At 29.1% G+C, this 11,620-nt stretch overlaps 2 protein-coding genes across 2 annotated transcripts in view; both read right to left on the reverse strand.

The window, feature by feature from the left end:
* The window catches only part of LOC132804939 (uncharacterized), a 100,383-nt gene extending 92,642 nt beyond the window's left edge, over window positions 1–7,741 (reverse strand). The window contains exon 1 of the mRNA XM_060819381.1: window positions 7,110–7,741. Within this exon, the coding sequence (XP_060675364.1) occupies window positions 7,110–7,668 (559 nt within the window). The 5' untranslated portion in view covers window positions 7,669–7,741. The remainder of the gene's footprint in view (window positions 1–7,109) is intronic.
* On the reverse strand, window positions 696–5,778 carry LOC107412787 (ankyrin repeat-containing protein ITN1-like). The gene is made up of 3 exons (XM_060819966.1): window positions 5,656–5,778; window positions 2,222–2,760; window positions 696–1,548 (listed from the first exon to the last, which is right to left on the reverse strand). Exons 2-3 carry the CDS (start codon window positions 2,588–2,590, stop codon window positions 811–813), a joined length of 1,107 nt encoding a protein of 368 aa, XP_060675949.1. The 5' UTR covers window positions 2,591–2,760; window positions 5,656–5,778; the 3' UTR covers window positions 696–810.
* Window positions 7,742–11,620: the final 3,879 nt, after the last annotated feature.

Consider the following 11,620-nt stretch of genomic DNA (forward strand, 5'->3'; position numbering starts at 1 on the left):
AGCATTATCATCAACCAAAATTGAAACAGTTGTTAAAAGAGATAAGTGTATGTAAAATAGCGCAAGGTGGGATCAGTGGTATTTCAACATTTCAATGCTCTAATTATGTACATAATCCTGTTTGAGGCAGCCCAATAAAGTGTTATCACCAACCAAAATCGAAACGGTTGTTAAAAGAGATAAGTTTATGTAAAACAGCGCAAGGTGATAAGAATTAATACTTTCAAAAGTCATGTTAGCTAAGTGTAATGCTTTGAATATTCTATAAGTTTCAGATATGTATCATAGATTACAATATATAAATATTGTAAACAATCAAGACTCAAGAGCATCAATACAAGTGTGAAGTATTCATTCCATACAATATTACTTTTCGTTCACTCTCTTTTGCATTTACTCAAATATGAATTCCAATCTCTTCTGGTGCTTTTATTTATTAATAAATTCTAATTCTCTTTTTAGAAACTTCGTTCCTTCTTTAGTTTTCTTTCCTCTCAGTTTTTTTTTCTTTTTTTTTTTTTTGGTTTTTTTCCTATCTTTTTTTTTTCCAGGATCTTAATCAGGGTTGCTTTGAAATTGTAACGATTATTTTTTTTTTTAAAAAAAAAAGGTACATAAGTGCAATCGAAAAAAAAAAAAAAAAGAAGAAAAACTCGCTATTAATTAATTAAAATCAAATTGAAGGTAGTGCATTATATCATAAAACTAATAGAGGAGTTCATTGGAAGTACTTAACAATATCCAGCACAACTAATACAATACATAGGGAGATCCATCATTGACATGCAATTTGAATTCAAATATAATGTTTCAACTCCAGAGTCCAAAACGACTTCTGACGCTGTTGCGAGGCTCAAGTCTTCTAGCTGTTGCGTATAACTTGGCCAGCAATAGAGAAGGTAAAATAACAAAGTTGAAGAAGCAAATAAGCAAGATGGGAATACCATAGCCAGTAATATAATAGTCTCCCTTGAAGATGTTGTGGTTTTGTATTCTGGGGATGACTGTCTTTATACCTTGGTCGAAGGCAAAAACCATCATGAAAAGTGAGACCATCGTAAGATATGCTGTCCAAGCAACTGGGAATAAAGTGACTGCGAATATTTTTCCAAATAGCGTGAGAAAAAAGTGGAGAAACAAGGACGTAGTAGATAGAACAAATGCAAATTGATCATAAAATAGAAACTTTTTGAATTCTCTACTTCCATGGAGAACTGGTAGCCCTTGGTCGTTGTAACCACCGGGCATTGCGAAAGCAGCCGCAAAAGTGGCGGTAGCTATGATTGTTGCTACCAGTAAATTGAGGTTGGAGAAATCGTTCATCATATTTCCAAATCCTCCTTCATTTTTATATGGCTTCTTCTTGCCTGTTGATACCATTACCATCCTTTTAAGTTGTTTCCTAGTGCTTTCTTCGTTTCCTTCAACTTGTATTTCATCTTTTTTCTTTTCCTTACTCTCTGCTTCATTTGTTTTTGTTGTATCCACCTTCTGTTCAGAACGTGGTGGTAAAACAACTTCTATCTCCAAACCCAACATGATCTTCAACTGGACCACATGCATGTATGTAATCCATTACACTTTTCAATTATATCAATCATCTTGAAAATATTTATTAATGCCAACACACATGTCTTTGGATTCGTGAAATTAACCAGTACTATAATTGGTTTCAGAAAGGAAGATTAGCATAGAGACAAAAAGTACTACAACACTAAACATATATATATATACATACATATATATATGTAGATACATTATGATTAAATTATGGGGTTAAATAGATACATAAGACACCTTAATTATATATTGACATTATAAATAACGACCCCAAACCATACCTTTTTTTTCAATAAAAAGTGAACAAACGCAAAAAAAAAACTTTAAAATTACATGAATATTAGTATTTCTTTTCAAAAATAAAGAATTATAAATCAAATGATCGAATTGCTCTATATAAATATAAGAGAAATGACTATATCTATATGAAATGTATTATTTCACCACTTCTACGTTTATTCTTTTAATTTCTTAATGTCATACTTAATAAATATTCTTTTTTTCCAAAGTTAATTCTTGGCAAATGATGTATTATGTATACCCTAAAATATTCCCTATTGTACATCTGAGTCATATTATATCATATATGCATATCAATTAGATGATGTAAGCCATGCATTCATATATAGTTCTATTTTTGCATGTGTGCCAGAAAACTTACAATTTCAGTATCCTCTAGCTCTTTGTTTGATAGGATTATGTCAACAAATGTCTTTTTGTCCTTGTTTGTGGCTCCTTTGTCAATTCTTGAGTCTTTTGTAAGAATTCTTAAAATTTGAAAATCTCCTACAGTAGCGGCTACATGCAAAGCTGTATTTCCTTTATTATCTTTCAGGTTTATAAGATCCTGAAATGCCATGGCCTGTTTTAGGAAAAATTTCACCGCCATTTCCTTTCTACTTTCCACCGCAATATGAAGAGCTGTCTGACCGTTGTTATCCAACAACTCACAAACTTCTGGGCAACTTTCCATCAGCGCTTTAATGACAGCATTATGTCCTTTCTTTGCTGCAATGTGAAGGGCAGACATACCTTCTTTATTCCTAGCAAAAGGAAGGCTCTTCCTACCTTTCTTCAAAAATTGTTCAACAAGCTCCTCGTTGCCAATATGTGCGGCATAGTGAAGAGGAGTCCATCCAAAATCATCAGCTTGTTCTAGTGTTAAATCCTGAACTTTTTTCAGTACCCGAAGCCCAAAACCTACACAGGAATCGACAAATTGTAGATTCGGGCTAATTAGTTAAGGAAAGTATATATTTATATAACATATGTACTCAAATGCACTTCAATACGCATCTAACTTACATTGTTTTAATTGAAGGGAGACTAAATGTCCAATTGAGATCTTCAATTTTTATTTTTCTTTGCAACAGCTAGAGAACTAAAAAATTGTTTAACGGTCGACTGAAAGAGGGACATATGTGCATCCCACATTTTGACTATTTTGTATAAAATATACATAGGTGGTAAAAATGGCAGCCATTGATTCTATTTTTGCAGCCTCAAAGATGCAAAGATGACAGACAAAGAAAAAAAGAAAAAGAAAAAAGGCTTGGGACGCTGCCTTTAATTAAAAAAATCTGTTTTGTCTGCCTTTGAAATAATAAAAGAAATATTCACTTATTAGAACGGCAGTCAAACTGTAATTTTTTGACAATTCTTTTTTCTACAATTTCATATATTGCAAAAAAATTGAAAAGAGTTAATTTCAATTCAAAAAAATTGAAAAGAGTTAATTTCATTGCAAAAAAATTGAAAAGAGTTAGTTTCATGCACCTTCACAAAAGTTTATTTTAAATACAATTTGATCTTTCTGATTTAAAAATATTATAAATCTCCTCTCTAAGCCATTATATTCTTTCCTTTCATTCACACTAAACCAATTAATATCATTTGCACCCCCTACTATATTTAAAACTTTAATTTGATTCATTCATCTGATCTAAAAAATATCATAAATCTTTCTTCCAATTTTAAAAGTCATTAATTTTCTTTACTGATTGTTTCCTTCACACCTCTCCGATATCATTTACGTCTCTTATAAAAGTGCTAATTGTAATTTTAAAATCATAATGATTAAATTGTAATTTGTGAAAACCATAAGGAGCAAGATGAAATATAGCCAAATAAAAATCAAGGTCAATTGAAAGATTTTAAAACATTAGTCTTCTGATGTAAATAATAAAATTGGAAGGAAGTAAAGTGAATTTGATCTTTATATACAGACCAATGTTTTTGACAAATCTCTCCATCATTAAAATTTCCTAATTATTGAACTCTAACATAATGGCATGACAAATTTTTATATGTTGTGAACATACTTCCCACCTAATTATGTTGAGAACATATTACTGTGATAATGTTAAGAGTTACCATTTGTCAAACTAAATTTATATTTTTAAATCATTATTTCAAATGACACCCTTAATAATTGATATGGTAGTGACGTTATATTAGAGCATATTCCTAATGGAACATAATTAAAAATAATATTAATATTGTAGTTTAATATGACATTGACACAAGTTTTTTTTTTCCTTTTTTTTTTTTTTTTTTGGTAAAGACATTACACAAATTTAGTGAAGCAACCTTTTCTAAATTTTGAAGGCCAAAAAAAAAAAAAACAATAAATAAACCCCTTTCTTAATTACGCCATTTTTTTTTATATATATATTTTTCTTAGCAGGTGTTCTGCTCAAGCGTTAAGAAAGATCGATTTTTGGTCTTGTAATGACTATTCATGATCATGAATAAAATGGGAAAATAAAAGAACCAAATGTTGACAAATTAAGTTCAAATATTTCCATTTTTTTTTTAAAAAAAATTTACACGGTTAGGGTGTAGATTTAATATTATATATCAACAAAAAGGAGAAAAATTCAAAGTTTTGAGGAGGAGGATTTCACTTAGATCTAGCTGAACCTAAGACATTGAGATGCATTCATAATAGTTCTTACCACCATGCTGAGCCTACAATACAATGAATAAATTCATAAATACACTAATTTAAAATTTTAAAAGCTTTTGGACTCTATTAACCTTACTTATAAACATGAGAAATATTCGATGTGAGGGCAAATAAGAAAAGGTATTATTATTTGAGTCAAATAATAAAGTTGATTAAAGGCAAACCCACCTTTTGTGTGTGTGTGTGTGTGTGTGTGTGTGTGTGTGTGTGTGTATCAATCAATCTTTCATCATAATATTTTAATAGATTTTTCATCAGGACTTTACTTATTAATTTTTTTTACCTTCAATCGCTTAAACTAAAACAGATGTATTTGAGTTTTTATATAAATTAAGTAAAATATTAAAATCCTAAGACAACAAAGTTAAAGGATATATATCTAATTTAAAATTTAAAAGATTTTAAAAGTATTTAAAAGTTTATAGATATTTGATTTAGATTTTAAAAGGGTCTATATAAGTTCAATGATATTCAATTTAAATTTTAATAGATTTTATAAAAATCTATTAAAATCCATATGTATTTAATTAGGACTTTGTTTAAAATTTAAAGATATTCAAAAATTTATTGAAATTATGAAAAAAAATTATCAATATAAAATTCGTATTGATCTCAAAAATTTTATTGGATTCTTATAATTTTTTTTATAAAATCTATGAAATTACATAATAATCCATCAAATTTTTTTTAAATTTATAATTTATTTTAAATTTATTAAATTTTAAATTGAATACAAACTGTATTTTTAAATTTCTACTTAAAAAAAAATCAAATAACTTATAAATAAGATACTGATAAAAAATCCATTAAAACATTATGATAAAAAACTGACTAATATATTTATATATATATAAATATTTTATTAAGCGGATATCGGCACAGAATCAAATTCTGTATATATACATGACATTCAATTTTTCCAGGAGCTTGATATTCTCAATTTATATAAAATAAAGGTTTACACGGGGAGAGCCGAGTGGACATTCTAGTCTCTTATCCCTCGTATCAATATATATATATATATAGAGAGAGAGAGAGAGAGAGAGATGCAATTAAATGTTTTAGCAATGGAAGACAACGATAAATGTAACGAGAATTTATGTCTTGAAGGAAAAGAATGCTTTTACCTGTCTTTTTGTTGTCAAGTATACGTGACCAAAAAAGTCTACGTACGATGGTTCTTCCCAGTAAATAATCGAGGATAATCCTAACACTCCACAGTGAATCACACTCTTCCCAAGTTAAAGGTACAGGACCTACAAGGAATATTGGAAACGGACAGAATCTTTAGTCCAACTGATATCCAAACTTTTTCTTTTCTTTTTTTTCATACTTCTAAAATAAGGAGGAGTGAAAATTTTTTTCAGATGGAAAGTTTATTCTTGGTTTTTATCAATAGATCCAACTTACAGATACATAGTTCAATAGTTCAGTGGTTTTACTTTTACCAATAAACTCATAAATTAGCAGCATTTACATATGATCCTCTTTAGCAATATTTGTTTTTTAAATGAAACTGTAAATTATTATTTTTGTATATTTAGAATTTAAAAATGGGAACGGAAAATAATTTTTAAAACAGTTTGATAAAAATGAGAATGATAAAATTTATAAAGACCTTATTTTTTCGATAAATATTTTATTACAAATAAATTTGTAGAAGAAAAAATTTTATTTAGATTCTTTTAGTTTTATCCTAATTATAATTAAATCCTATGCTTTTAACAAATTATCATCATATATATTTATCAGGTTTTATAAATTATTTTAAACCATTAAAGATCATATACTTATATTTTTATAATATTATTATTTAATTATAAAATATACGTCTTTAACATTCTTTTATTAAATTAATTGAGAAAACCTAATAATTAGTCTACTTTGATAATAATAAAAGAAGGTTAATGTTTTAATAATAATTTTTCAAAAACATAGATTATAAGTATAATTACAACAAAACTACGAAATTTAAATGGAAATTTTCCTTTATAAAAAAACTTATTACAAATAAATGATGCCAATTCCAATGTATGATTGAATATCTATAGTGGATACTACAAATAAGAATAACATAAACTATTAATAATTTATTATATGTTGTTATAGATTATAAGGATGGCGAGTAATATGTATCAGGCTAACACTTGTAATTAACAGTTAAATAACAGAAAAAAATGTTAATAAAATTTGCAAAAAACTTGTGTGGTGTATCATTTAACAAGAAAACAATACTTACAAATTTCATTAAAAAAATAGTGTTTAGCGAGAAAAAGATGCAAAATGTAACCATTAAAATTTTTAATAAGTGCTATTAATTAAAGTGGAAGTGAAACTATGAATATATATATATATATATATATCTACATACATATAGATGTAAAGAAAAAAGGAAAAAGACAAAGATTTTCCATTTTGTACATAATTATATATACCACTAATTCATAAAACTATCAAAATTTTACAATAAAACTAAAATATATTTTGTAATTAAAAAGATTAAATATGGGAAAGTATGAAAGAATAAAAGAAAAGAAATTAATGTTATAGGGGATCAAGTCGTTAGTGATGATATACTAACGTCTTTTGGAGCGAATGGCGGCTACGTGCAAGATGTTCATGCCGTTCCTTCCTTGATAAGAGCAGTTTGGAGCATTGTCCAGAATATGGCTGGCAACTTGGTGAAAGCATCTATCCGCCGCCATGAAAAGAGGAGAGTCTCCTTCACCATTTACTATGGACGCCAAATCAGGGTCTTCTTTAATTAGTAACTTAACAACTTCCAAGTGATTATGGCGAACAGCTTCATGGAGCGCTGTATCTTTCTCATTGTTCTTCATGGTCAATAGCCTCTTGTTTTGCTCAACATCTGTCTTTCTTGTCATTTCCACTAGAATTCTTACAGTTTCCAGATGCCCTGACTTTGCTGCAGTGTGAAGTGGAGTGTTTCCTTCATTGTTTTGATCGTAAAGAAAAGGCAACAGATTGTCATCTTCTCTAAGTCGCCTTAGCTTCCCAGATTTAGCTGCTATATGAAGAATAGTGTTGTTTTGGCCGCGTGATCTGATGTTGTCCACATTACCAAACAGATTGCGGTTGCTTAATCCTTTAATTGCAGCATTATACAATTCACTATCCATCGCAAGCTACCTTGCTATATTTTCGATCCAGTCTCAACTTTGTCCCTCTCTCTCACTCTCTCTCTCTTTCTCTCTCTATATATATATATATATATACACATATATGTATTATCTTTAACCATGATTATGTAAAAGAATAACTAGAGTTGATCATTTGAATGGTCAAAATATTGAAACATGTACGGTTGTCTTTTTAAATCTAGAAAAATCTAATTGAAGCTATTCGGCTTTGCAGGTGCAATAAATTGGCAATATCTGACATGATCTGTTATTATGATATAAATTCACACGAACAATTTAATATTCAAGTTTAATTAATAGGAATCGAATTAATAATAGATCAATTCATTTACATCCATTACATTAACTGAACATGATGAAGATCTATTTTATCTGTTAAAAGAGGCATTTTAATAATTATATTATAGGTAGAAAAATAAACCTAATGTTATGATTATAATTATAGTGCTTTAAACAATTTATATTTATAATTTATTTTTTCTTAAAAAAATTCTAATTTTCTTATCTTTAGTCTGTAATAATAATTATCATTTTCTATTTGTTTAAATATATTTTGATAGTTAAAAACAAAAAACAAAAAAAAAAAATTTGGGTAAAATAAATTTTATATATAAATACAGTGTAAAGAGAAATTGTAACCGTGTTAAAAAGCAGCGCTCGTTGATTAATATTTTCATGGCATATGAAAAACCGACTTATACTAGTTAATCCAAAAAAGCATCAATCATGTATCACATGGGTGAAAAAAAGTTACAGTGCCCTCGGAAGTTGTGCTCCTCTCGATCAGAGACATATGGGGCCCACACAGGATAGTTATATCTGATTGGGACAGGAAGGTTATTTCTCCACACAGGATAGTTATTTCTCTTTTGGACTATTCCTACCTTGAAAACTTCTATTTATTTTTATTTTTATATTTCTAAACAAAATTCTGAATCTTATTTCATTAAAAAATAAACAATAAATATTTTTGCGTCCTTGTTTTCCTAAACAGTGATAAATATATATTTTTTTTAATTCCCTTCATTTTTTTTTTAATCTTTTTATCTTCATTTTGGTATTATTTTATTTTTTTCCATCAGTTTTTAATTTTACCTTTTTTATTTTTCCCCTTACCTTTCATTTTTTACTCTTACCGCCACTGGCCTCCCATGAAGGTTGCCCAAGGTCAATGAATCTTAAGGATTTAACAGCTGTATGAGTATTAATTTCAAACCCTAAAGAAAATAAAAATGGCTAAAAAAATTGAAAAGGAAAAAAGAAAAATTAAAGGTTTATTTATTATTTTATATATAAATGAAGTGTAAAGAGATATTTTAATCGTGTAAAAAGCGACACTCGTTGTTGTAACATTTTCATGGGATATGGAAAAACCCACTTATACTAATTAATCCCAAAAAAAAAACACCGGATCAAGTATCACATGGGTGAAATAAATTTACAATGCTCTCGGGTACTGTGCTCCCCTCTATCACAAACATATGGGGCCACGTCCTATGTGCTCCACGTAAGCATTAGAAATTTTCTCCACAGGGTAGACATGGGGTAATTATATATGATTGGGACAGATGCATTTTCACCCAGCATCGAGCTAACAACTCATAAAGCACATTAATTTTAATTTTAGTACATTTTACCTTTACTGCAGAAATACATTGATAACGTAACCAACATCGAGCTACCATGACATAAATCACGCATAGTCAAGGAAAAGAATTACTTGTTAAGCTCGTTGTCAAAAATCATTGCGAAATAACTGATTAATACTTTTCAAATGCCGCCCCATGACATAGATTGGATGAGAATGGAGATCGTGGATAAGAAAAATGCAAGTAAATCACAGACGATGGAAAAATGTGAATTCTATTTTTCCCTTCATGTAACAGATATGTCTTCATTGCTGTTTGCTAGGCTTACAATGTAAAATCTCATATCAACTGGAAAGAGGAGGAATGAAACATAACTAATAAGGCTGTGAATATTTTTTTCTTGTGAACACATTCTCATGAGAGAAGTACAACGGATAGGATTGGACTCACCATTTAGCTTCCAAAACGAACAATATCTTAATTGGGCCTGAGAAGGCCCGGATCAGTGGGACTGACAGGTGAGGGATGGGACTCCTAACTATTAGGACGCCAAAGCTAAGGTTTTATATCATTTTTCTCCTTCAATACATTGGAAGCACAAGGCCAATATAGTGAACTAGCGATTTTTCTCCGGTTTTATATCATTTTTCTCCTTCAATACATTCGAAGCACAAGGCCAATATAGTGAACTAGCGATACTAATTACACGATACTATAAAAAAAATAAAAAAAAAAATAAAATACTATAAAAAAGTAAAAATAAAATAAAAAATGTTTGCGAAAAGAAAGCTGCAACATTGAAAATAAAGCATCTGTTAAAATGCTAAAAAGATACGATGCTTTAAGAAAAAATAAGCGACGTAAAAAATTTATGATTGAAAATATTAGCTAATGCTTTTACAAATAAAGCATCGATAAAAATAATTTATATTGGAAGAAGTTTTGGTGATAAAATCGTCAGCTATTATAATTTTGTTTTGTAATTTATACATATTTTATTTAATTTTAAAAGTGTAAAGAAAAATAACTATATTAAAAAAGCATATAATAAAATAACTATATTAAGGAAGTATATAATATTTTTTATTTTATATATTAATAAAAAGTTTAATTAAAAAAGCCTTCTTTAAAATCATCAAATAAAATCATCAAATAGTTATCTTTTTTAACTGAAAAACTATCACATTTGTTTTTAAATAAAATTAGTTACAAATATCGATTAATGTGATTTTCAAATTTTCAAATTAATTTTTGTAAAATCATCAAAAAAAAATTTGAAAAAAAAAAAGCAAATAAAACATTAAAAGTAATTTTATTTTACTAAACACATAAGAATAATTTAAATTGCCACTTAAAGGTGTGAACGATTTAATGAAAATCTGAGTGATGTTTTTATATTTATTCCAAACTGTAGAAGGTGTAAGTGAAATATTCCCAATTAAAATCTAATTGAATTATGTTATGCCTACAACAAAAAAATGGACAAGCTCAAAATATGTACTTATTAAAACTAAACCAACACTGTTAAAAAAAAAAAAAATTTTAAAAATCTTAACAAGGGTTAGTTGTGAAATCCTACATCGGTTGCAAAGGTGAACAAAATACTCCTTATAAGTGGGTGTGGATATCTTTCCCTTGTGAGGCCTTTTAAAACTTTGAGGGTTGGGTTGTAAGAGGATTCTCCAGGCCCAAAGAGGACAATATCGCATGCGGTTGGACTGGGCTGTTATAGGGGAAGATTGTGAAGTTCTACATCCGTTGAAAATGGGAACGAAACACTCCTTATAAGTGAGTGTGGATACCTTTTATTTGCGAGACCTTTTAAAATATTGAGAGTTGGATTGTAAGAGGATTCCCCAGATCCAAAGAGGACAATATCGCATGAGGGAGAGCTGGATTGTAAGAGAATTTTCCAGATCCAAAGAGGACAATATCGCATGAGGGAGGGTTAGGTTGTAAGAGATACCTCTTGCGAGGCCTTTTAAAACATTGAGAGTTGGATTGTAAGAACCTTTTTTTTGCGAGACCTTTTAAAATATTGAGAGTTGGATTGTAAGAGGATTCCCCAGATCCAAAGAGGACAATATCGCATGAGGGAGAGCTGGATTGTAAGAGGATTCTCCAGATCCAAAGAGGACAATATCGCATGAGGGAGGGTTGGGTTGTAAGAGATACCTCTTGCGAGGCCTTTTAAAACATTGAGAGTTGGATTGTAAGAGTATTCCCCAGATCTAAAGAGGACAATATCGCATAAAGGAGGGTTGGGTTGTAAGAGATACCTCTTACGAGGCCTTTTAAAACATTGAGAGTTGGATTGTAAGAGAATTCTCCAGATCCAAAAT

This window comes from Ziziphus jujuba, chromosome 8, assembly GCF_031755915.1.
Source record: "Ziziphus jujuba cultivar Dongzao chromosome 8, ASM3175591v1".
NCBI lineage: Eukaryota > Viridiplantae > Streptophyta > Magnoliopsida > Rosales > Rhamnaceae > Ziziphus > Ziziphus jujuba.

Excerpts from the sequence above, each read along its gene's own strand:
- LOC107412787 (XM_060819966.1), bottom strand. The coding sequence starts at position 2,590 with ATGTCTGCCCTTCACATTGCAGCAAAGAAAGGACATAATGCTGTCATT. Across the intron at positions 1,549-2,221 it reads AGCTAGAGGATACTGAAATT|TTGAAGATCATGTTGGGTTT; the intron begins GTAAGTTTTCTG and ends CATGTGGTCCAG.